The sequence below is a fragment of the Sceloporus occidentalis genome, unplaced genomic scaffold, assembly GCF_023333645.1.
Source record: "Sceloporus occidentalis isolate IW3139 unplaced genomic scaffold, rSceOcc1.0.p SCAF_1, whole genome shotgun sequence".
NCBI lineage: Eukaryota > Metazoa > Chordata > Lepidosauria > Squamata > Phrynosomatidae > Sceloporus > Sceloporus occidentalis.
The window spans coordinates 211,316,338-211,343,101 of record NW_028316981.1 but is presented as its reverse complement, the minus strand read 5'-3'; the positions used below and the strand labels follow the sequence as shown (position 1 = coordinate 211,343,101).

General features: G+C 42.8%; 1 protein-coding gene across 1 annotated transcript in view; it reads left to right on the top strand.

Annotated features, from left to right (window-relative positions):
* Window positions 1–25,383, top strand: part of IGFBPL1 (insulin like growth factor binding protein like 1) — a 60,150-nt gene extending 34,767 nt beyond the window's left edge. Inside the window, exons 2-5 of the mRNA XM_089510919.1 lie at window positions 18,955–19,064; window positions 21,434–21,550; window positions 23,409–23,565; window positions 24,657–25,383. Of these exons, the coding sequence (XP_089367045.1) occupies window positions 18,955–19,064; window positions 21,434–21,550; window positions 23,409–23,558 (377 nt within the window). The 3' untranslated portion in view covers window positions 23,559–23,565; window positions 24,657–25,383. The remainder of the gene's footprint in view (window positions 1–18,954; window positions 19,065–21,433; window positions 21,551–23,408; window positions 23,566–24,656) is intronic.
* The last annotated feature ends 1,381 nt before the right edge of the window (window positions 25,384–26,764 follow it).

The window sequence follows — 26,764 nt, the reverse complement described above, 5'->3', positions numbered from 1 at the left end:
ACGCACAAAGGAATTATTAGAGGAATACACATTGTGAGAACGGTACACTTGCTGCCACTTAAGGATGACTCTTCTTTAATGTTCTTTATTTCCTTGTGGCCAAGTGTGTATTTCTTAAAAGAAAAAAATGCAAGCCCTTCTGTGCTGTAGAACTGGGATTGCCAAGGTAGAGGAAACATGCCCCTTTTGGAATTCAAAAATGGATGCATGGAAAACAGTAGTTTATTTAGATAGACATAATATCAAGCACAGTCTGGCATGCATGCTGAGAATCTACTAGCAAAGAGGCAGTTAACCAGGGCTTGCATACCATTATACAGCATCCTCACAAAACCATACAGTATCAGCAGCTGAGTAACAGTAATATAGTTTATATGATAGTATATATCGTAATATATAGTAATTTGGTAATACAGTCGGCCCTTCTTATACACGGATTTTTTATACACGGATTTAAGCATACACGGTTTGAAAATGTTCCAAAAAAGTATAAATTTACCTTGATGTTCCATTTTTTATTAGGGACACCATTTTGCTATGTCATTATACTTAATGGGACTTGAGCATACACGGATTTTGTTATAATAATAATTAATTTGTTTATACACGGGAGATCTTGGAACCAAACCCCAGCGTATAACAAGGATCCACTGTATAGTAATATATGCTAGTAATATAGGCTCACCAACAATGAGCAAGCAGTGTTTCCATACTATCTGAAACTGATCTGAATCCTATTGCTGAGAGAGAGAGGCAGGCTAGCTCCAACAGGCCTGCCTTGCAAGAAGACAAGCCCTCCCTTCATCCACCATCTTGAGGGAGAGAGAGGCAGGCTAGCTCCAACAGGCCTCCCTGGAAGAAGAAGAGCCCTCCCTCCAGTCCATCTGCCTTGGTCCAGGCCTCAGAGGGAGAGAAGAATGCGGGACCTGATCCCTCCCCTCCTCACCATTCCCTTCTCCTTTTGTGTCGAGTCTTTTAGATTGTAAGCCTGAGGGCAGGGAACCGTCTATTATCCCCTCTGTTGTAAACCACTCGGATTCCCAGTGATTGGGTGGTATATAAATAAATCCTATTATTATTATTATTATTATTATTATTATTATTATTATTATTCCTACTGCTACTACATGTTCCAGTTGTTTGTTCAATTTGTTGTCTTTAAGTTGTTTTCAACTTGTAGTGACCCTAAGGTGAACCTATCATGGGGGTTCTGAGGCTGAGAGTTTGTGACTTGCTAGCCCTGTTGAATCAGAGCAGCAGTATAAATACCATTGATTTAATGATTGTTCTGTTATTGGGACTACCAATAACATTCAGGTTATTGAGCACCTCCTATAAGGTGCCTTTGAACTGGGATGTAGTCTGATCCTTTATGGAAATCTGATGTGAGGTAGTGGGGTCAGCTGTCTTTGGCAAAATTGTACTGTGCCTCCACCTACATATGCTTGTTCAGCCTTTGTAAACCTTTTAGAATACGCCCAAATGCTACAAAATTACACTAACCTCCAGTGGTCTCCTTTCAAAGGAAATCAAACTTGGGGACGCACTGCACACTGAAACTTCCAAAGTTTGGGGAACTGGGCTGTAACCCTGTAGCATATCAGTAATGCTCTGCTGTATAATCTTCATATTGTTTATAGCCTATACAAAAGGAAGACTTTAGGAGGAAAAGATTTATTTCTGCAGCCCCAAAGGCTGGTCCAAGACATTTCATTGCCTGAGAGAAATAGTGCCCTTTCTCCCCAGACATTGTTCCTAGTACCGGAGGCCAGGTAAATTATTTCAGCACCTGAGGCACAAAATTCCAGAATTCCTTTCCTTTGTGGTGGTGGTGAAATACTGTAACAACAGCAATAAATAACTGAGAAAGTGCAGCATTTTCATAATAGCAAAGAACTGGTGCCTCAGGCAGATCCCTCAATCTGACTCATTGTAGGACTAGATGTACCAGACAAAACAGCACCTCAGCGCATGCTCTGAAATGAACAACTAATAACCAGTGAAGGTGACATGATATTTAAATATCTGAAGATATAGTCTGTAGATTCGAAGTCTGTTTTCTGCTTGTCTAGAACACAAACCAACGGATTCAAATTCTAAGAAAGGAGATCCCATCTAAACGTTAGGAAGAAATTCTATACTGTAAAAGCTATTTGATAGTGGAATAAACTGCCTCTGAGTATGGTGGATCCCCCTTCTTTGGAGAACTTTAAAGCGAAGGTGGATGCTCAGCTGTCAGGAGAGTTTTAGCTGTATACACCTGCATGGCATGAGGTTGGACTAGATTTTCCTTATGGTTCCTTCCCACTCTGTGACTCTCTGATTCTGTGATGATTCTGTAATCCTGAATCTGGTGAAACTGACACTCGTGTGAATTTCACTGAGTTTGTCTGGATGTGCTGCAGCTGTACAGGAATGAATTTGCAGTTTCACTATTGCCTCCAACTATAAAGTTTGGCTATTGTCAGACACACTTCCTCCCTGGGCAGCCCTAGTGGACAACAGTAGCTGAAGATTTATTTCTGTTTGTGGGGAAGACAGCATTATTCAAGGGTGCCATAGGAAGTATTCAAGGGGAGCAAAGCAATGTTTGGCAGGATTCTTTGGTAAAATCATGCAAGAAGGGAGGGGTTAGCAACCTTTAGCAGGAGGTATGACAAGGTGTTTCAAGGTGGGTCTTTCAAGGTCTAAGATGAGCAAATGTGACCTCCAGGTGTTGAAGCTTCCATGATCCTTAACAACTGACTGTGCTTCCTAGAGCTGATAAGAGTGACCCAATAATACATGGAGAATCATAACTTATCCATCCCTGTCATAAAGGGACATATACAACTGCAATGGAAGGACTGAGCAGGATAGCCTGGTGTAGCAACCCTATGCTAGGAAGACCAATAATACACCTGTTAGTTCACCCCTGTGCTACAATTGCAGTGGAAAGGTCTTTTTCTTCTTAGTCAATACTTTCAGGGAGGGAGCAAAAGACCATAATTGGGGAGAGAATGAAGTGTGATAATCTTGTCTGTATTCTCAGACATAAGGTAGTGAACTCATGACTACTATAGGAGAAAATGTTTTTTGTGAAAGCCCAGTTTGATTAAAATTTGGTTGAGCCATGAAGGGCTATGTAAAGATCTTTGAGGAGTTGGGTCTCAGAATGCCAATTGACCAATTTATTCTTAGGCTTATTTCATTCCGTTTCAAGAAACACTGACTAAAAGTGAGGCAGGGAGGGTTAAAATGAAACTTTATTTATACTGAATTGTACTATAACTTTGGGTCTCCAGTTAGTCAAGAAACCCACTGGGTGACCTTGGGCAAATCACACTCTCTCAGCTTTAGGGAAGGCAATAGCAAACCTCTTCTGAACTCATGTTGCCCAGAAAGCCCCATGATAGATTTGCCTTAGGATCACTGTAAGACAGAAATGACTTGAAGGCACACAACAACAACAACAACATGACCCCAAGACAGTTTCATTCCTTTGTGTAAATCTTCCTTTAGTCCTGACCAGAGTAGATCCATTGAATCCACCAGATTTATCAATATGTTGTCTCACCATTCAACAACTGATTGAAAGGATCTGCTCTCATTAGGATGGGATGTCAACCATTATACGGCACCAAAGTTGTGTATGTTTAATAGGATACTGCAGGCAGTCCCTGACAGGCATCTTCGTATGGGACACGTGGTTGCAAATACATTTTTAGTGAATTCACACTTCACATCTGTGGATATATAATTGCTGAGTTGTGCACCTCGGATGTATTGTGTGACAGGGCTCAAGAAGAGCCAGGATCAGATTGCCCATTACTGTCAAGAATAATTTCTTCATTTTGCCTCCTGTGGATATAATAGCTAGAAACTGCTTTTGAAGGAAACGTGCATGCCTGATGTCACTTTGGGCAAAAGATGAGATCAGAGGACATGGGAACAGTGTATCTCTTAATAATTCATAATGCTGCTTTGGGGTATGATCACCATTTCCCTTGGTAACTAAGGCAGTTACTTCTCAGTTCGGCTTTTCTTATTTCTATTTTTTAGCTTTATTCATTTAGAGAATGAGCTTTGTGCTTGGTATTTCTAATATCTGACGTTCACTATAGTTGATAGTTAAAAAAAGATATGGCCCTTTTGTTATTCAAACCACAAGTGTGATGTATGCAGCCCCTAATTAGCTGGTGGAATACCAGCTGAGTATTACTGGATTTGCATACCCCTGGATATTCCATGTCCAACTCAGGAACTGGGGGATCAGCTAATGAAGAATTAAGGTTCAAGAAGCTCAGGGGGATGGAATATCCTGTGCAGCAAGAGTGACACTATAATGAACTCAGAAATGGCTTAAGATGACAGACCCCAGGGTGACACATGCTGTGTTGCAGCTTCAGAAAGACTAAGAGCTGATCCTGGGCTTCAGTTTGCCGCCTGCAAGTGTCAGATTGCAAATGTTGCCCCAGGAAGTTTGCATTATTAGTGAGTGGGATTTATTTATTTATTTATTTTTCAAAATGTATAAAATTACTATGACACCCATTTGAGATGGTGGTTGCTTCTTAAAAATCCCTTAATGGAATCTGAAATATTTGCTCCTTGCACTGGCCCCTGAATATATGTTCTTTGTTGTAATGGGTATTTTGGTGCCCAGACAAAACAGGCTTGTGCCTAGGGTTGCCATACGTCAGGACCTCCAAACCGGGACAAATATAGGGCAACATTTTCAAATGTAGGACACGCTTTTAAAAAATGGAGGACACATGAAAAAATTGATTTTTTTTTAAAATGTTAATATAAATGCATGTTTCTTAGGCATGTTCAAAATGGAGGACATTTTGGCATTATTCCTAGACAGATGGCAGAAATGTACTTCTCTTTCTGGCCAAACACCCCCCCCCCCCGCCCAATTCTACAACTACATTTCCCACTCCCAAGCAGGCACAGCATTTGCAAGACCACAGGCAGTCCCTTGTGCCACTGCAAGCTACATTTCCCACTCCCAAGCGTGCATAGCATTTAAAGACCACACGCAGTCCCTTGTGCCATTGCAAACTATATTTTCCACTCCCAAGCGTGCATAGCATTTAAAGACCACAGGCAGTCTCTTGTGCCACTGCAAACTATATTTCCCACTCCCAAGCGTGCATAGCATTTAAAGACCACAGGCAGTCCCTTGTGCCACTGCAAACTATATTTCCCACTCCAAAGCGTGCATAGCATTTAAAGACCACAAGCAGTACCTTGTGCCACTGCAAACTATATTTCCCACTCCAAAGCGTGCATAGCATTTAAAGACCACAAGCAGTACCTTGTGCCACTGCAAACTATATTTCCCACTCCAAAGCGTGCATAGCATTTAAAGACCACAGGCAGTACCTTGTGCCACTGCAAACCACATTTCCCACCCCCAAGCCTTCTTAGCAATCCCCCTTCCTCCTTCTCCTTGCCCCCTCCAACCCCCCCCCAAAACCCCTCACCCCCTCTTTTTCCCCAGGTATGTCTCAACTTAGGGGGGATTTATGGGTCAGATCCCTTGCAAAGTATTTTTTCTTTTCTAATGGTGGCAAAGCCTTGAGAAGCCCTGGACCCCTGAGAAGAGGAGGAAGGGGGCTTAGAGAAAAGGGGGTAAATAAGGGAGCTAGAGGCAGGGTTGCCATAAGTCAGAAAGGAGTTGGGCACACAACAACAACAATAACAACAGCAACAGCAGAGGAGGAAGGGGGAGGAGGAGAAAAAAGGGGAAGGAGAAAGAAAAGGAGGAGAAAGACGAAGAATAGGGAAAAAAGAAAAAGAGGAGGAAGAAAGGAAGAAAAAGGAGAGGAGGAAGAGTGGAAGAAAAGGAAGAGGAGGAGAAGAAAAGAAACGGAATAACAAGAAGAAGAGGAGGAGGGGAAAGAAGGGACGAAAAAGAACAAAAAGCAGCTTGCCTGCAAAAGCCCTCTTAGCTTGGAAGTTGGAGCATGCCCAAATAAGGAAGTAGAGGGCTGGCTCCTTGAGAGGGCTGGCCAATAGAGGCAGGGCAGACCAGCAGACCCCGCCCCCTGCTAGCTCAAGCCCGGCTGCTGCTGCACTCCCTGGGCTCAGCACTGTATAAAAGGGAGGCAGCAGCGCTGGTAGCACTGAACCACCCGGGGAGGGACGGGACGGGACGGGACGGGACCGGACCGGACCGGACCGGACCGGACCGGACCGGACCGGACCATGCACGCCCCCCCCGGAAGGCGGAAAGTCCCGCTCACTGCCGTGAAATGGCAACCCTACTTGTGCTGCAATGAATCTATTAGGATGTCATTCTCCACATGGGTTGATAGAAAAATCTAGTCTGAGCAATATAAGTTTTATTGGAAAATATACATTTTATTGGGGTAAAATAGGCTGCAGGGAAAGAGACCATTGTTTATCTGTGTCTATATCTAAGTGTCATGCCTAGGCCAAAATCTTCTCAGTGACAAGAGCACAAAGTGCAAAATGTCCAAAACTCACACTCACTTTCTCTCTCTCTCTCTCTCTCTCTCTCTCTCTCTCTCTCTCTCTCACACACACACACACACACACACACACACACACACCCCTGTCAAACCCCAGGAGGAGCCACTGTTGGTGAGCTTACCGATGGGGAGGTGAGTGAATTGGGGGAAAGGATAGAAGAGTACACTCCATCTGTGAGTGTATTCCTATTTCTTTCCCCTTCCAAGCCAAGATGAACCAGTTTGTCAATGTCTGGATTGTCTCCCCACTCTCGCCATCCATAACTGGTAAGCAACAGTAGCAGTAGTCCTTCTCGGGACTTGACAGCTTTGGAGGAATTTCAGAGGGTGCACAAAGTGTTTTGTTGTTGCTGTTGTTAACCACCTTCAAGTAGATCTCTACTCATGCCAACCCTGTGGATGAGATATCTTCAAGACTCCCTGCCCTCCATTGTTCTGCTTAGTTCCTGAAAAGTCATACCTGTGACCTCCTTAATAGAGTCCCTCCATCTAGCATGTGGCCTTCCTCTCTTTCTACTTCCCTCCACCTTTCCTAGCATTATTGTCTTTTTTAATGAGTCTTGTGCCTTCTCATAACATGGCCAAAGTACAATAACCTCAGTTTAGTCATCTTGGCTTCCAGGGAGATTTCAGACTTGATTTCTTCTAGGGTCCAATTGTTTGTCTTTGGGTGCACATGGTATCCTCAGCACTCTTCCCCAGCACCACATCTCAAATGAATTTATTTTCTTCTTGTCCACTTTCTTACTGTTCAGCTCTTGCATCCATACAAAGGGCTAGAGTGTAAAAAAAAGACACATGAAGCGGCAGACATAGAACTGAATAAGCAAAATGTTATGCTGCACCTGTTCAATGGTGTATCCATACTATGACCAATGTGTGTCTATCCATCCATCTGAGAGACCTCTCCCCTACCTCTTCCAGCTTATATTATGGGGACAAAGGAGCCTGTACAGACTGGCACTTTGTGCCGGCCTGCAGGCAAACTAGGGATGAGCGTTCACACACTCCAAGCCCTAGTTCCTGTGAGAACTGCGTATTCTAACCAGACCTTAACAACAACTATTGTAAGAAACAAAAAATTATTATAAGGAAAGTAGAAATACACTGAAGCACATTTTTGCTAAATCTGAAGGACTCCCAATAGGCACCGCATTTTAAAACCCCAGACTCACTCCCCCTTTCATCCTGTTCCATCCAAATAGCCAACCCCCCTTTCCCCCCTTCATCCCAGAGAAAGGAATTCTACATCAAAGCTGCCCTGTGACAGCGCCATTTGGTTCCTAAGCTCCTCTGTCCTGAGAAATCTATGGATGCCAGAATAGAGGGTATCTGTTAACCATCACTCCATCATAAAACTGCCTGAATGGCCCCAATTGCTTTCTGCTCTCAGCTGACAGTTCCTGATACGTGATCATCCGCAGCATATCCCATGGTGGCCGCAACTCCTTCCCAGAATGCCTTTCCCTGAGAGAATTAGATGCAAGTGTTGTTGGTCTAATCCCCATCATGTATATCAACCTATCTATATTACTATCTCTCTATATACTATATATGTGTTTACATATCTATATCTCTATCTACCTATGTAACTCTCTCTATATATGTGTGTGTGTGTGAGAGAGAGAGAGAGAGAGAGAGAGAGCTTGCTCACTGGCCTCCCTTCTGCAACCTCCCTCGTGTCTATAACCCTAACCCCTACAATCCTTATGGCAGACTACACCCTGAATCCCTGCATGAAGGTAGATTCTGACAGTTCCAGCACCTGAGCGCCATCTTGGCGCACACCCATGCACACCAGGCACACCATGATGACATCCCTTGGGCGTAGCGCCTAAACGGTGCTGCACGCAAGAGGCATCATCATGGCGCATGAGCGCACCTATGGCACCCTTTCAGAGACCCAAAAAAACCCGCCCATGTGGTTGCCGCAGCCTCCTACTGGGTCAAAAACGGATGGTGTTTAGCCACCTGTCTGCACAACCCCAAAGGTCAGCATCTTGAGAAGCTCCTTTAAATTTCAGACTAAAATCTGGAGCAGATTTACCATCACACTGGCATGGATGCCATTAGCATCCATGGCTAGTCTGTACTCATTGCAAAGAGAAAAGCTGAACTGGGGAAGGTATGAACTTCATTTTTTTTTAGCTTTAAACAGACAAGAAAAAAGTTAACAAAAAAGTTACATTTAGACATTAATTATATTTGTTGTCTTTCCTTTCCTTATACTTATACTTACCCTTGATCTGCTTAGCCACCAGGTGTTACCCACCTACTCTCACTGTTCCTTCATAAGACTTCTTTGTGACCTTACGCAGACTAAAGATTAAGGTCAGTGAAACCTGCTGGCACTGTATGCAAAGGTGCTTTTTAAACAGCTAAGGTTTGCCATCTGGGACTGACTGGTCACTCCCACACATTTACCTTCTCAGTCAGAGGATTCAGAAAATTTCCTATCTAGTTCCACCTCCCTCCAGTTTGGAAGGGAAAGTGGTCAGTCAGCTGGGAGAAAAGGTTACAGAAGATATTTCTAACAAGATATACATTTATTTAAAAACAAGCTTCAACCACATGTGCTAGGACAACCTTGAGATTTGACTGATGCTCACTATGGATTCATAATGGTGGTGAAAAGAAATCTAATTTTCAAAATTGTCTGGCCTCTTTTTGACCACCTTCCTCCCAACTATATTCAGATTTTGGAATTAAGTAATTTGACTGATTTTGCAACTGCATTGAAAAAAAGACCACCCACATTTTCATAGAGTTTACATACTTAAGATATAGGTCATCTAGAGACTTTGTCTTGCCCTCATTGTAGTCTTGTGCAGTGGCAGCTGGTGGCATCCATGTCAGTAGGGAAGGAATCTGCTCTGGAATGGAGGGAAGACATGCTATTGATGATGACCCTTAATATGAAGGGACCGATCTGTTATACTTCCTCCATATGCAGTGAGAAGATGGTAGTAATTATCTGTTCTTGGTCTTATTGCCAGAGTATTGACGACAATTCGACGTAACAGGAGCAAGTACATTTTGATCATCCAGGATGGCCAAGTGATTGCTGTTATCCCTCTTGTTATTCCTGAAGTTGTTATTGGAGACCAATACCAAATCCAAACCTGAGATAGTTTGCTATCTAGACCTCTAAACAATCAGGTCCATGGCATGGAAGTTCTCTCTCTTACTTCCTTTGCAGAGCTCAGAAGCTGTTCACTTAGTGCTCTTAAGCTTATAAGTGGATTGAGTTCTCAGAATGCTTTCAGCTCCAACAGTCAATCATGTGTTGGACTTTCTGGTGACCTTATCCAGTTATTGTATCTGTCTTAAGTTAAGCATCTCTTTGCAGCCATATAATGGCACTTCCGATGGCTTAGTGAGTCTTCTTGTTTAGCAAATCCATGGGGCAGGGAATTCTTGAGCAAGTACTCCCACCTTTACACCCACCTGCATTAGGGAGTTTTTGTTAATGATCCAAGAAACACTTGAAGCCACTAGCTTCTTCTGCCTTTACATTACAAAACTGGTGCATAGTCTTTCTGTTGGCAAACACCAATGCCAGCAGAGCTGTGAAGCTATACACTATTCATTGTCTGCTTTGCGAGGGGATCAACCTTGCCTTCTTTAAGCCAAATATTTCCTTCTTACCGATGGTCCTATCTTTTGTCCATCTCAAACAGGACATTTTTGTTCATTTCCAGCATTCTTCCATAACTGCCTGGATGTTTGTAGGGTGGTAGACTTCAGAATTATTTCCACCTATGAGGTAGGACAGCCTAAGTTTACTACACAGACTCTCTATAGAGGCATTGCAGCAACTATATACCTGGCATTTGAGCTACAAGACAAGCTGCCTCCTGCCTAAGTAAGAAGTCTTTCAACTAGAGTTAACTGAAGCCTCACCTACATCCTTGAATGGGATTTCCCTGCATGACATCTGCAGAACTGCCATATGCTTCATATTGTTCACTTTTATATCTATCTATCCTCTGGACTCAGAGTCACTAGAGTTTATTACACTGGGGGTAACTTCAGCATTAAAGAGAGATTAAAGCACATTTAAAGCATCCTACAAATAAAGCGAAAATGGTGAGTAATTGTGGGAATGATTATCACACGCAATTGTGCAAATAAAGTGATATCAGAAATGTAACGGATGACCACTCAAAGAACTATAGTTATAGGCAAGCAACCTGTCCTCCTCCATCTTCTGCTTTTCATTATGTAATCTGTTTGATTTCTATATTGGCCATCAGGTGATGTTCATGTGCACAGTCACCTCTTCATTGCTTGTAGAATGTGTTTGCAATGAACAAACTGTTAGCCTCACAAAATTCAGTCAGTCACTCTGATGCTTCATTTCTTGATTCTAGGCCAAATTTTCCAGCAATCTTTGGTTCTGCCATGTTTCCTACTTTTGCATTCCAAGCCCTGTTTTGGTGTGTGGTCTATTTTCTCCTGGACTTCAAAACAGAATCTTTTTTTTTTCTACTTCTGCCTCCATAATTGGAGCATAAACTTGGATTTTGATTATATTGATGGGTTTTCCTTGAGGTCTTGTTGACATTATTCAGTCAGACTTTACATTATATCCTTTTACTGCTTTTGCTACATCTCTCCTCGCTATTAAAGCCACCATATTTCTTCATAGATTTTCATTTCCAGAATAAAACACTTAATTATCTGACTCTGTCAGGTTTAGTTCACTCACCTCAACTATTTTGATGTTTATATGTTCCATTTCTTGTTTTACTATATCTAGCTTCCCCTAGTTCATGCTTCTCTCATTCTGTGTTCCTATAATATGTGTTGTGCAGCTTCGGATCTTCCTTTCACCTCTAAGCATATCAACAGATGAATGTCCTTTCAGCTTGAATCTTGCACCATTAGCCACAATGATCCTTGTAGTTGTCCTCTGCTCTACCCCAGTATCAGGGACGTAGCCAAGGGGGGGTTCTTGGGATCCGGACCCCCCCCTTCCATTAGATAAAATGAATGGTGTGTGCTGCTGCGCCACCGCACCCAAGCCCCATTATAATGGTGGCACTTAGTCTGGACCCCCCCCCCCTTCCCAAAATCCTGGCTATGTCCCTGCCAGTATCTAGTTGACTGCCTTCCAACCTGGGAGTCTAGTCTTCTGGCACTATCACTTGTTTTATTTTGGATTGTCTCATCATAGGTCTTTCATGGTAAAATACATTCAAAAGGGGGTTACTGTGAATTCTTCTGCATAGTACTAACAAGCACTAGCAGTGATGCCACTGCCATTGTCTCTGAGAGATCTTCCACCAGTGTCACCCCACACTGCTGCTGCTGCCCATAGTTGTTTGGCAAATTTAGTCTGGCTCCTCAGCAAAAGCCTGACCTTACCAGCAGCACAGCTATCAGTGCCTGGGTAGCAGCACAGTTTAGGTGGAAATGAATCAGGGAATGAAGTTAATTTTCTGGACCTTCTGGTAGGAATGTAAAAGCCTGTCAATTTCCTTTTACATTTGCATTTATTGGTATCCCAGTGGCATTCTCACTCCCATTCCATTTCCATACAGGGTTATAAATCCCACACACGTATTCACAGATGATTATGCACAGTTTTTCTACATTTACACATTTCTTATTTTTCCTGATGAACATATTTCAGTACATATCCCCCTCATCCATCCCTCTGTTCCTTCTTCAAATATTGACATTTTTATCTGTGCATATTTTAAAATGAATACATGTTTTTCCCTACATATTTTTATTCGTTAAAATGCATCTCAAGCCTTGGCTATGTACGGCTTTCTCAGGCTAGATGTTCTTTGTCCCTTTGTCAGTCTGAGGAGGTGTGAAATTGGTATTTTTACAGGAAAATGCCATACTTAGTTATTTGCATCTCAACCTTCAGTTACTGCTGTTCATAATAGCAAATATTAAACTCTAAATGAGGGTTGATTAAGCACAAGAGGACAACACATTTGAGTTTCTAATTAGACTAATAAATGGATGGGTCTCAGTTGTGTTTGTCACTGTTCACAGAGAACCAAGATAGTAATACTAATTCTAGATCAAGAGAATAGAAAGAAAAAGGTAGGCAGGGGTGTGTGCGTATATTTTGTGTACATGACATTTGCTTATATTCAGCTAATGGTGGTAGTTGAGGAGTTTGAGGAAAGGATGCATTGTACTGTATCCTCAGTTATGCTCTTTCTTTCTTTGCTTGGAGTTTAGGATGATGAAAGATGATTCCTGATGAAGGATGATTCTGCCTGCCTTCAGCTTGGTTTAAACTCCTTGCACAAAGCTTTTTTATTCAGTTTTTGTAATGGGGCTGGGGCAAATATCTGCCGGGAGAGAATTGTGTTGGCCTCTGTGCTGCAAAAAAGTGGCACTGGGGAGAAATATCCAGTTTTGGGATCCTGTAGAAATGCTCTCTGTGTCCCAAGGCTGAATGTAGCAAAATGGACAGAGCCACAGTCAGAAGGGAAAGGCTTTGTAGTCAGAACTGGGGATGGATAAAAGGATCTGTTCGAAGTTGGTTTTGATATCTGAGACCAATTGAGGCCCAATTACTGTTTTAAAATACAGACGACTGACATCTAGCCCATTATATATTATATTTGTATCCTGGCCTTTTTTGAAGGAGCTAAGAGTGTTGTGCATGAGAGTTCCCCTTCCTGGCACGCCGATGCACATACACACTTTTATCCTACAAAATGACCATCTGCAGCACGTTAGGTCTATAGATTAGACTGACCTACCACCCAGCTAGTTTCATGGTTGAGCAAAACATGTGGACTTGGATGTCTGCAGATCAAATAGCCCTCACTAGTTCTCTTTTCATTATCAACCATTTGTCAGAAATGTAGAACAACATTATTATTATTATTATTATTATTATTATTATTATTATTAACCTTTATTTATAAAGTGCTGTAAATTTACACAGCGCTGTACATACAATCTTTTAGTTAGACGGTTCCCTGCCCTCAGGCTTACAATCTAAGAAGACACAACACAAAAGGAGAAGGGAGTGGTGGTGAGGAATGGGATCAGGTCCAGCAGTTCTCCACCTTCGAGGCCTGGACCAAGGCAGATGGACTGGAGGAAGTGCTTGGCTTCTTAATGGATGGTTAAAAGGAGGCTTCCTGGGTCAGAGAGGGGCTAGCCTCTGGGAATGCTTCTCTAAATAATATAGGCCTGTATCAGACTGCCAAAATAAAGCTGCTTCGGGTCTCTTTGGAGGTATGCTGTTTAAATGATGCATGCACCCTAAGAATCCGGAAGCTGCACCAAAGCTGCACTCCAGTGCTTAGGAATGGAGTGTGGCTTTGGCACAACCTCTGGACTCTTAGGACCCATGCATCATTTAAATAGCATACCTCCAAAGAGACCCGAAGCAGTTTTATTTTGGCAGTCTGTAACAGGCCATAGTCTTTAACTCAGTTTTGAAACTGGGTAGAGAAGTGATGAGGTGTGCATGTGGGGGAAGAAGGTTCCAGGAGTAAGGGGCAGCAAGCAAGAAGGGACGAATTCAGGAGGGGGCAGTGGTAATCCTACATATCAAAGCTGCATTGTTGCCACTGCATTCTTGAAAAAGAAATGCCAAATAATTGCAAATAATTGCTTTGATAAAAAAATGAATGTCAGAAGAAACAGAGCATATTGCTTTTATAAGGGGAAAAGACTACTAAAATCTGTTTTGTAATCCCACCTCACCCATAAAACCACAGGATACATATGGTAGGCACAATTGGGCCACTCACATTTGAGGACCATTGAGTTCTACCTGGGCTCTGGTTGGTATGATTCCTTTTTCAGATCCAGAGTGTGAATAGAACATAGCTCTACCAGGCAAAATAATTAAAAATGATCACATGGGAAGAATCACAGCTTTTGCCTTTGATTTCAAAGATACCAAAGTGATAACCAGGTCTGTTCCCCCAAGCAGTTCTACCTAATCCCTAGTGGCACTGTTTGAGGGGTTTTTTTTAGTTTATCATCATGGTATGGCCAAAAAAGATGCCCATAGTTTGGTTCATAAAGAAATGACATATATTGGGATATTGTTGTAAAAAATAGACATATTCCACTATCTGTTTCTTAAACTCACTCTTTGACTTTGTGAATAAAGTGCAAGTGTAAATAATACTTGTAAAAAGCTGTGAAATCCTTGATGTGCCAAATTTCTCGTGCAGCCTGACCATGCAGGACAATATCTGGAAAATTATCTGGAAATAAATAAATAAATAAATAATAAAACTTATTTGTATCCTGCTTTCTGTAATAAAACAATCAAAGCGGTTAACATAGTTAAAAGTATTCAACATACAATACTTAGTACATATAATATTACAATACCCCCCTAAAAAGAATTAAACATGTCACAATTAAAATTAATTTAAACTAAATTATTAATAACAGCATAAACAATGGGCAGAGTGGTAGCATAACACATGATGCGAGGGAGTAAAATCAATTTCTATGGCCGAGTGCTTTTATACAGGAAAGTCCTGAGAATACAGGATCTCTCAAGATTTGCAAAAATAGGAAGAGCTATATTGGATCCATGCAGTACAGGCCAGTAGGCTCTTCCTTATTCATTGGGAATACGTTTCAAGATTCCCTGTGGATGCCTGACACTCTGGATAATACTAAACCCTATACATATCATGTTTTTGGACCTCAGCGAGCAAAACAGCAGATAGGGGCTATCTTAAATTTTCAGACTCTGGATGACCACGGCAAACTATGGAAAGCAAAACTGTGGATAAAGGTGGACTCCTGTACTCTAAAATAGCAGCCAGCAATCTGCTCTTCCTGCTCTAGGCAAGAAACAAGAACTGAATTGTAAAGAGTTTTACAATTTTACTGGTGTTTTGGATGTAGTTCTGTAGTTTACAACTCAAATCTTCAGGCAATCAAAAGTATTTGTGGGGTACGTAATGCAGTTGTTACAGCGAGCCACTTGACAACTAATTTTGATAGCATCACTATGGAAAAACTGTAAACCTCTCTCTTTCTCTCTCTCTCACACACAACACATACACACATTTAAATCAGAGAGACAACTGTATCTTATAGCAGATGTGAACAATTATGCCATTAGTCTACCCTAACCCTTGAAACAGAAGAGACTCAGCAGGTATTAATCCCTGGATCCAAAGGGAATTACACTGCATTCTGTATGGAATGCTTCATCTCTTTCTAAACTCAGTTAAGCAGCCTTACTGAAAATATTCATTTATCAATGGTAATTTTACAGATGGGAGATCTTCTAACAGATGGCCTTATCCTCCTCCCTTGGCTCTGTCCCCTTTTCTTTTTTTGAGATTTTTTTTTCTTTCAAAACACAATATGATCAGGGTCAGGTGCCAGCAGTGAAGAAAATCCACACCCTCCATCCATCCATCCATTAACAAACAAACAAACAAACAAACAAATCCTACCTAAGCATCCTCTTCCGTATTCCCCCAACATCTTAAGTGTGCCAGGTGTGTTGGTACCAGCTCAGTGGCATAAGCATAGGCCATGATTTTGAAGAGTTAAGCTTAATAGAGAGGAGGGTTTCGAGCAACGGTGATGGTGTATTCATAAAGATTGGTTCATAGATATCCTCCTGTGATAATTGCCATCTGAAAGAAAAATAGTGCTAATGTGGAGAGGACCCAGAATGTCTGCATTTTCCTCACAGTCTGTAAAAACTAGAAGAAAATTGGCTTAATTTTTGCAAGGGTGCCCTTCCAAGAAGACTTCTCATTCTTCGGAAATGTTGCCATAGATACGGCTAGGCAAGCACTCTGTGTGAAATAAAAAGGGGAAATATTGAAAAATTAAGGCACCTGGAATCAATGTGTTCCCTTTGTGTGCTACAGGCTCAAGGCAGACACTATTCTGCCTTTTAGAGAAATGAAGCAGATTTGAAAAGAGGAACTGCTGCTCGTGGCATGCATGCTTATCCTGTTGTTGCTTCCATTATATTGTTCCCAAGTGCTTCAAAAATCACTTTGATCAGAAACATCAGCGAGAAAATAGAAAGCTTTGTGTAGCTTGCAGGCTCGGATTTTGCACCCCTATCGACGCTTTCAATGCTCTGAAAAACTCTTGTTTGACTTCAGCTGCTATCTTTTCCTCCAGTGATGAAAATTCTGGGCTTAGTGGTTGACCAGACTGTAGAATTCATCCAAGAGCAATGGAGCTGGCTATTATTTGTGATATATTGGGCTGATGGTTTCTGTGTTAGGGAGGCTGTGAAGCCATTCCAGATTTTATTCTGAGCTTTAGCCAGGGTGCTGTATTTATTTTGGGATTGTGTCCATCACCTGGATAGCTCCTCTAAAGTCTGGACTAAAAGCCAGAAAACCATAATTGAATATTGGGACACTGTATATACTCATGTATAAGTCTAGAAATTTTAGTCTAAAAACTGACCCCAAAAAAACACGTCGACTTATCCACGGGTCAATATAAGTGCTGTACTTTCATTCTTATTTTAATAAAGGAACTATCTCCTGGTGGAGGGCAAGAGTGTAATCTGTCCTGGAAGCACTGATCCACCTCTACTCTCTCATCCATCCAGCCTTTAGTGTGAGCACAAACAATTGTGCCTAAGTTCTTTGGTACTATTGTCATTTGCTTTATCCTTTAGATTCTTTGTTACATGCCCCTGAGTTTCACCCTTGACTTATCCATGGATTATATCAAAATCCATAATTTTGGCCCCAAAACCTGCCCTCGGTTTATACATAGGGCTGACTTTATAGTCAAGTATATACAGTAGTTTGGATGGACCTATAAAATATATTTCTAAATTCTGATAAATAACATTGTTCTCAAAGTTCAGCCTTCTAGATGTTATGGGTCCCTCCCCAGCGCCATTTTCCATTGGCGATCCTGGCTAGAACATGTTGCATTTAAATTCCAAAACATCTGCACGAGCAAAGGTTGGGAACCACTGCTGTAATCTGTAATTTTAAATGATCTTGTTCTAGTCTCGGGTGCAACCATGCTTTCACTTTCCTTTCCAATAGGCCCACAAGGAAGCAACTACATCCTAGTTGTTACTACTGCAATTAGCTACATCCAAACAGGGACATGCAAGTCATTTAAACTTTGCTTTATTGAAGCAAATGCAGCCATGGTCAGAAAACATGGTTTGATCTTGGCTTGTTTCAACAAACCATGATTTGGTAAAGCAAAAGAGAATTCCTGGCTAATTTATATTAATAAGTGAACATTTTCACTCCGTTCTTCAAACTGTGTGATTGTAGGGGAGAGAGACACATTCACACTCTAGGCTCAACCAGCCTTGTTCCATCACTTCTAAACTGTGGTTAAGGTAGGGTTGCCATAACCCGGTTGCAACCGGGTTTTTCCCGGTTTTGGCGGCACCTGCCCGGTCACGGCACGGGTGCAGCCAAAAACCAGGAGAAGCCCGGTTGCAGCGGGGTTGCTGGGCAACCCTGGGGCCTCGCTGCCCTCCTCCTCCTCCACCGCGCATGGCCGCGCGGAGGAAAAGGAGGGCAGTGAGGCCTGGGGCGGAGGATGCTGCAGGGAGGCGGCACCTCTTGGGTGCAGCCGCGCCAACCTCCTCGCCTCCCTGCAGCCTCCTCACCTCCTTCCTGGCCTCCACGGGGGCCAGGAACGAGGCGAGGCCGCGGCGATCGCCGCCGGCCTGCTCGCCCCCTTCCTGGTCCCTGCGGGGGCCAGGAACGAGGCGAGGCCCCGATCCTGGCCTCCAATCGCGGCGAGGCCCGGGGCCCAGGCAGGGAGGGAAAGCCTCCTTAAGTGGAGGCTTTCCCTCGCCGCTTGGCCTCAGCTCCCCGCCGCGATCGCCAGGGGAAATGTAGGACAGAATTTTCAAATGTAGGACACATTTCCGTGTGTCCTACATTTGAAAATTTTGTCCTACATTTTTCCCGGTTTGGAGGTCCGGCGCTATGGCAACCCTAGGTTAAGGGTGATTTTTTCTTCTCACAAAAAGGTAGATGATAGCAGGGAGATAACCATGAGATTAAGGCGTATTCGTGGTGGGGGAAAAACCAAGAGTGGCGTCCATGAGAAAGGACAGCTTCACACCTAGATTGTTATAACATGTTTCTTGCATACCTGGTTTCAAATTTATTTTTACAGCCATGAGGGTGGAACACTTTTAAAAAGAAAAAAAAAATAGTAATTCTTGGTTCTCAAAAATCTACATTTTGCACCAGGCTCAAATTCCAATTGTTCAACTAGAATTGCTGAACTTAAACTTTCCAAGAGAGTGCATTTAAATGCAGCTGTAAGGTAAATTAATACATTTTACTTGATTGCTATAGTCCAACTCTGGGAATTAAGCAGATTTAGGAAAAACACACTAACAGATTACTGCTGCTAACTAGCTTCCCACTTTATAGAACCTCTGTATGCCAAAGGCAGACGTCTTCAAATCCATTTAGTTCTAGAAAAGCTGAAATTCTGAAATGTGGAGTTTGTTTCTTTGTTTCTCCTCTTCCAGCTCCTGCAATTGTTGTGCCACCAAAACGGATTCACAATGTAACTGGAGCGCAGGTCTACCTCTCCTGTGAAGTCAAAGCAGTCCCAACTCCCATCATCACTTGGAAAAAGGTATGTTTTTAAAAATCACCCTTCTTAATTGCCTAAATGATTTATAGGAACAACTTTCTAGAAACATGACAGTAACTCTCCCGGTATGACCATGATAACCAAACTTTCCCAAACCAAACACTATCCAAATTGGCATACATAGTTTTTTGTGGGTTTGCCAGGCTATGTGGCCATGTTCTATAAGGGTTTATTCCTGTCATTTCGCCAGCATCTGTGACTGGCATCTTCAGAGAATGATGCTGGTGAAACGTCAGGAATAAACTCTTATAGAAAATGGCCCGAAAAACCCACAAAAAACTAACCTCCAAATATGTTGTACTGCAACTCCAAGTATTCTTCCAGGCAGGTGATGGGGTTCTGGGAGTTGTAGTCCTACCCCACTGGAGGGTGCCAGGTTGCAGAAAACTGCTCTTCAGGCATTTAACCAGTGACTTCTCCCTGCCCTCCTGCCACCCTCCTCCTCCTCCTCCTCCTCTTCTTCTTTTTCCACAAAGCCAGAGTTGTTCATGTAACTTATCCTTTGTGGTTCAAATCAGGCTTGGTACCAGGTCACAGCTAGTACCTTCAGGTAAATGCCAGCATCCTGACATTCACACACCTTTTATTTGCCCAGAGCTGACAAATGCCAGCATGACATAATGGTTTGAGTATTGGATTATGATTCTGGAGACCCGAGTTCAATGTCCATTTCAGCCATGGAAATCACTGGGTGACATTGGGCAACTCACACACTCTCAGCCCCAGGGGAAGGCTGAGCTAAACCTCCTCTGAACAAATCTTGCCAAGAAAACCTCATGATAGGTTCTCCTTAGGGTCACCATATATCAGAAATGACCTAAAGGCACACAGCAACAACAACAACAAAAACACCACACTCATGCAGCTAGGGTTCTTCTGTGGCTGCCACTGCCACCATCCGTTGCCAATAGTATTACAAAATGGCCTCAGGACGAGGTCCAGCCATACATAATTCATTGTCTCAAGAAGGCTGGTGCTAAGCAACTTGCTTCTGCTGCTAGGACAGTCTGGATCAGCTGGTAAGCCTACTGAGTGGGACACTGGTGGCACTTTGGCCTCTACAAACCTGCAGTTGGGCTTTCTACTTATTCCTGGCAGGGATGTCTGAAGTATGTTTGATGCATATGAAACTCATTGAGAAAACACTAGAAAGTGATGAAGGTAGAAGGTAGTCCAGGTGCACCTCAAAAACGCGGCTGCCTGACTGCGCGGGCCGTCTGCTTTGCTGCCGGGAGCCAGTGCAGCTCCCTGGCCCCAACTTCTGGGTTGGGGCCATCCTCCGCCCTGACTGGTGGGCTGGGCGGAAGGGCCCACCCCTTCCACCCGCGCCACTCTGTAGGGGCGGAGGAAGCATCTATGGTGAGGCTTCAGTCCTCCAGGGCAGCTCATTGATTGGGCTGCCCTGGGTGAGGAGGCAGGGCCTTGACCTATTTAAGGGCCATGCGGCCAGGCCCCGCAGCCATTTACCGCTTGGGTGCTTGGGGTTTTCTGTCACAACTTGGGGCAGCAGCATAGGCTAGGATCTGGTTGGTTTGGTTACCAGGACTATGGACCACTGGTTTGGGAGTCAATAGGGACCCAGGGGCGAGCTGGGCATGCGTTGTGGCCATTGCGGGGGCCACAACATGGTTAAGCCACCCAGTGACTAGGGGCTTTGAGAACAAGAGAGTGCCTGGTGTGATGGCGGCTAGTTGGTGGTCCTTAGCCCCTAGGTCATCCCAACGCCTGGCAGTCACCAGGTATGCTGCTTATCAATTAACCGTGGGGTTAGTCGATGCTTCAAATCCTGACCTTATGCTTTGTGCCAACCCTTCTGTTCTGGTTTGCTGTTGCTAATAAAGTTGTGGCCTTTCATCCAACTTGGTTTCATGTGGTTTTTAGCGCCGGCCTCCCAGGCAAAGATAAACCTTGACCACATACAGGTTAGAGGGATTCAATATGACAACCTGAGAAAATGTGAAGTGTGTAGCTCCAAAGAAAAGGTGAGATGAGTGGTCACATTATGAGCTTAATATTTGTGAATCTGTATTTAAAGTATGAGGCACACTGTGACCATTCACTCTCAACACTTCTAGACTCATTCCACCACTCTTTTCCTGGCCAAAACCAGGCCACATTTCTCGGAAAAGTTTGAAACAGTAGTTCACTGCTACTTAACTATATATATATACATACACACACTTGTTTTTCAAAGCCGGGAGTAGACTTCCAGACACATGCAGTTTAAGGGTTTGGGATGATGACAGTGACTGTGACCTCTGGAGGCTCCCACAAGCAAAAAATTGCCCCCCAGATCAAGGTATGTTATTGATCTTGGAACTGAAGCATTCTCACATTGTTATATGTTGCAGGTAACAGAGTCCCCAAAGGGAGTTAAACTCCTAGAAGAATTGCCTGGAGACAGAGTCAACATGGCCATCCAGGTTCGAGGTGGTCCTTCTAAACATGAGAGCACAGGCTGGGTTTTGGTAAGTCCATGGTGGTGAAAGGAAGGAAGTAATAATACTGCAGTCACTGTAAAGGGGAAATGTTTTTTCTGTTGCAAGCGGTGCCTCCTTTAGGGAAGGAGAGAGATGAAAATCAGGTGACCATTCACATGTGGTTGCAGTGAAAGTCCCAGCAGCTGTAGACAGCATAGCCAATGGTAAAGAAGGCTGGGAGTTGCAGTCCAACAACATGTGGAGGTTACATGATTCCCAGCCAAGCCTTTGTACTTAATTTGTCATGGATTGTGTACTGATACTAGGTGGAACTGATGTCAACAATGGATGAGGACACTCATATTATTATTATTATTATTATTATTATTATTATTATTATTATTATCCTTTATTTATAAAGCGCTGTAAATTTTCTTTTCTGTTTAGTTATGTTACCCGCATTTATCTTGCCCTCCAGCCCCAACACAGTCAGCTGCTGGAGGGAGGACAGCTTGCTCTCAGCTGGGGAGAGGGACTTTGACCTAAATTAATGATTCCAAAACTCTGGCCCGCTAGGTGTCTGGGACGTCAGCTCCCAGGAGCCTCAGCCATTTTGGCAAATGATCTGGAATGATCTGGGAGTCAGACCAGCTGAAGTCCATAACATCTGGAAGGCCAGAATTTGGGAATTACTGAACTAAATGCAATGGCTAGTCCCAAGTAGAGTAGGCCCCATGAATCAATGGGATTTATTCAGGTGTTGATGTATCAATCATAAATTGATTCGGAGGGGCTGGCAATGGCGTTTAGGCCAATATCAGAATTAGACCAAGAACTGGATAGTGGAACCCAACCCAAACCTCTTGACATCTGTGGGCACAGTCTCCTTCAGATTCTCCAGCCATGTCTTGAAATGTACTTTTAAGCCACTGTTCTCTTGGCTTTTCTTTCTTATATTATCCCAGCTCAGCCATGCAAACTCACTGGGTGACCTTGGGCAAGTCACACTCCCTCAGTCTCAGAGGATGGAAATAGCAAACCCTCTCTGAAGAAACCTGCCAAGAAGATCCCATGATAGGGTTGCCTTGGGGTTGCCATATATCAGAAACATCTTGAAGGCAAACAACAACAAATGATACCACTAGATTGCACCTCATATTTTCTAAGCCATTCCCCACAGAAGACCAACAAATACATTTATTTAAATTAGAAATGTACTACAGCACAATAGCTCATCTGTTTTGTGTAATTCAATAAACGTTTTCTTGCTTTTAAAAAAGAAGAGATGTATAGCATTCCTCAAAGCCATTTTCCATATGAAATTCTAGTGAAGGAGAAAATGAGATTGCCCCTTGTTGTAAGACAGGAGTGTGCATCTGCCAAGGATCTACTCTAGATTAGATGACACGAGGTGCATCCTAGCAGTGTCATATTAGAAAAGCCAAGAGAATGGCAGCTTTAAACATTTGAAAACACAGCTGGAGACTCTAGCTTCTGGAATCCAAAATCTTCTCGGAGGTAGCCCATAGATGTCAAGGGGTTTTAGTTGGGTTCAACCATATAGCTGCTCCTTGGTCACTTCTATATCTAGATTCATAAAAGTTTGGAGACTTTAAAAGGCGGGTGTGAGAGAGAAAGAGAATAGCAGACTTTCAGTGGAGAATAGCACACCCAGGAGGCCTCTACATGTAATGTTTTCCATTTGGGGCTACATATTTCTTTTAGGGAATGGGGGCTCAGGGGCACGGTGAAGAACTGCACAAAAGGCTGCTGTAGGTCACACAGTTCCCACGCTGTTGTAAGATTTGAGAATTGCATTGACATGCACTAACCCTTTCATTGCTACACTTAACATTTTTCATCTTTGTGGCCGTGTATTCCTCTCCTCCAACCCAACACTCTGCAGATTAATCCGCTGACAAAAGAAGACGAGGGGATTTACCAGTGTCATGCCACAAATATGGTGGGAGAAACACAGGCAGAGGGAAACATTAAAGTTCTGGAGCAAAATAAAAATAAGAAGGCTCATTTCCAAACATTGGGAGACAAGAAGTAGCAGCAAGGTAACAGTGATTCTAACAAATTCAAATAAAATTTCACCAAACAGTGATACCTTTATTGGCCAGCCAAATATACTTGTTGCAAGCTTTCGAATCTCCATGGCTTCTTCAGGCAAGGTGTTACAAATAAAACAGGAGAAAAACAATTGGAGATATTAGTCAGATGCCTGCTTTATAATGTTTTTGTGCTTAGTTAAGATGGTACGGGGAGGGTATGTTTTGCAGGCTGGCCCTCCTCCTTCTGACCATGTGGCAATTGGGAGATTTTCAAAGTCCAGGAAATTTAAAATCCATTTGATTCTAACAGTCATCTTTAATTCTAGGAATACATGTTTTCAAAATGTGTGTAGGCTCCAGCTTTCATCTTGACAACAAAGTCCCTGTTTTTGTATGATGCTCTATAGCGGAGTGGAGAAGGTGCAGTCCTGTAGATACGGTGGTCCATGAGCTGCCGCCAGTCCATAACCAGATGCCATTTTCTGTAGGGTTTCAAAGAAAGAACATATTTAGCCAAATACAGTACAGATGCTGGCACATTAAGAAAAAAAAAAGTTCTGGTCCATACAGGCTAAGAAGCACTGCTCTAGACAGCCTGGCGCCTAGTTAATACATTTGGTATAACCTCTAGTTCATATCCTTGACTGAAAAATAAAATCCAAAATATAAATGCAAATATTCTTTGGACCCCTCTTTTTCTCTGTGTTGGAACTGAATTGTATGTACCTCTGAGCAGGAACTTGTCCCTTTTTTATATCATTCTGTAAAGCAAGGATGGGGAATGTGCCCCCTCGTGTTGTTAGACTGCAACTCCATCTTCTTCGTTCCTACTAGTTTGTGACACCATCAGACAAGGGAGCATTTACATACAGGACAAAAGGAGAATAAGAAGTTCCAGAAAATAAATTTCTTATTTTTAGCTTACGCTTTATTCATTATTTCAGAAGAGTTAACATAGCAATGCAGTTCTCCATCTTTGTAAAAAGCCCCGTCCCCTGCCATTGATCTGAATAGTGTGCTTCTCCTCTTATGTATAGGTAAGGATCCATAATGCTTCTACAACTGACATCACCATCTTTCCTCTGCTTTCCCTATAGGAAGAAATTATTTGACGACCTCTGATAGAATCGGAGCTGAGCACAGACTAGATACCAGTGAATTAGTAATTTAATTTCCTACCTGCCAAGGACTAGAAGACACTCTCTTGATATTCTTTTTTGCTCAGTGTTGCAGTTTTTATGCCCTTTTCTAGAATGTCTGATTAATATTGACCCTGTAGTTAATGTAACAAATGCTCAATTAAAGCATGTTTTTAAAAATATTTTAAACCTGTTTTTTACTGACACTCTCAAATACTTCTTAAAATTGTTCTTTTTATCAGCACTCTCAAATAGACCTCTAGCACAGCATTTAAGAGCATCCTGAAAACAGATCCCTGTCTCTCGGCAAAATTTACTTTAGCAACAAGTATCAACTATAACGGTTTTATCTGTAAAATTAAACCAAGATTGACAGTTCATAATTTTGACCTTTTGCTGTAGTGGTTTGAGCATTAGGACTATGACTCTGGTGACCAGTGTTTGATTCCCAGCTCAGCCATGAAACCCAGTGGTGACATTGGTCAAGTCACACTCTTTCAGCTTCAAAGGAAAACAATGCCCTCTGAAGAAACTTGCCAAGAAAAACCTGTGGTTGGTTCACTTTAGGGTCATCCTAAGTCAGAAACAACTTGAAGGCATACAGCAACAAAGTACCTACTGCCTGTGGTGAATTTTTAAAAGGATTGCCACCTTTTTCTTCCCTGGATCTTGTACCATTTAATCGTTGTTTGTGTCATGCAGAAATTAAATAAATTAAATAAATGTCTTTCATATGAATATAGGCTGCTGTAATTGGCAGACCAGACAAGGGATACTGTAGCTAAGGCACTGACTCTGTTGATCGGAAGATTGGCAGGTTGGCGGTTCAAGGTCCAGGTGCCACATGATGGGATGAGCTCCCATCACTAGTCCCAGCTTCTGCCAGCCTAGCAGTTCAAAAGCATGCAAATACAAGTAGATATATAGGTACCACTTCAATGGGAAGGTAAACAGTATTTCTGTGCAGTCATGCTGGCCACATGATCACAGAGTAGTCTCTAACAGCGCTGGCTCTTTGGCTTAGTAGTGGAGATGAGCACCACCTCCTGTGATCAGACATGACTTGACAACTTTGTCAATGGAGAATACCTTTACTTTCATTGGCAGATAAGACAGGATGGGGTAAAGGGCTGCAATCCTATGTACATGGGAACAAGTCTCACTGACCTTTATGAAGCTTATTTCTGAGAAGATATACACAGAACGGTCCAGTTAACACAAGACACCTTCTAGTGCTTTGACATTATGTCAGGGGTGGGGTAACTGTGGCCCTCTGGATGTTTTCAGATTGCAAGTCCCATAATCCCACACTTGGCTATGCTGCAATGCTCAGTGTAGTATAACAGGTCCCTCGGGCGCTATACCTAAACTGCACTGATCCATACACCACTACCCCAAGTTACTGAATAGTCTCTGAAGCCCCAGCATGGATCTTTCCTACTCTGTGAAAAGCAGACAGAATCACAGAAGCATATAGCTACACCCTCATAACTAGACACAATATGATTACAGCAGTGCTGAGGACCCCGGTGAACCTCAGCACTGATATCATCATTTTGCATCTGACTATGGAGACATAGCCAGACACTTCTGCAATGCTGCTCACTCCCCACAAAACAGGGAATGGCTGTACTGGGGATTCAGAGGCTTTTCAGGGTGGGAGCTTTGGGTGCTGCAGAGGGAGAAAGGGAATACTAATTCCCATAGGGCCAAAAATGCACACAAGGAGAACTTACATGTGTGGATGTTTCTTAACAAGTTGTCAGCTAATCTATCTTGATGCTTAACAAGAAGCATTTCTCACTCCTAGTAGAGCATTGGACTACAATTTGAAGATCAGGATTCGATTCCTCACTCAAGCTTTAAAACCCACTGGGTGACCTTGGGCAAGTCACACTCCCTCACCCTCGGAAGAGGGCAATGGCAAATCACCTCTGAAGAAACTTGCCAATAAAACCCATTACAGGTTCGTATTAGGGTCACCATAAGTCGGAAATGTCTTGAAGGCACACGGCAATCTTGTGTGGGACAAGTAGGTAGGGGTATGCTTCACTGATTGTGGCATA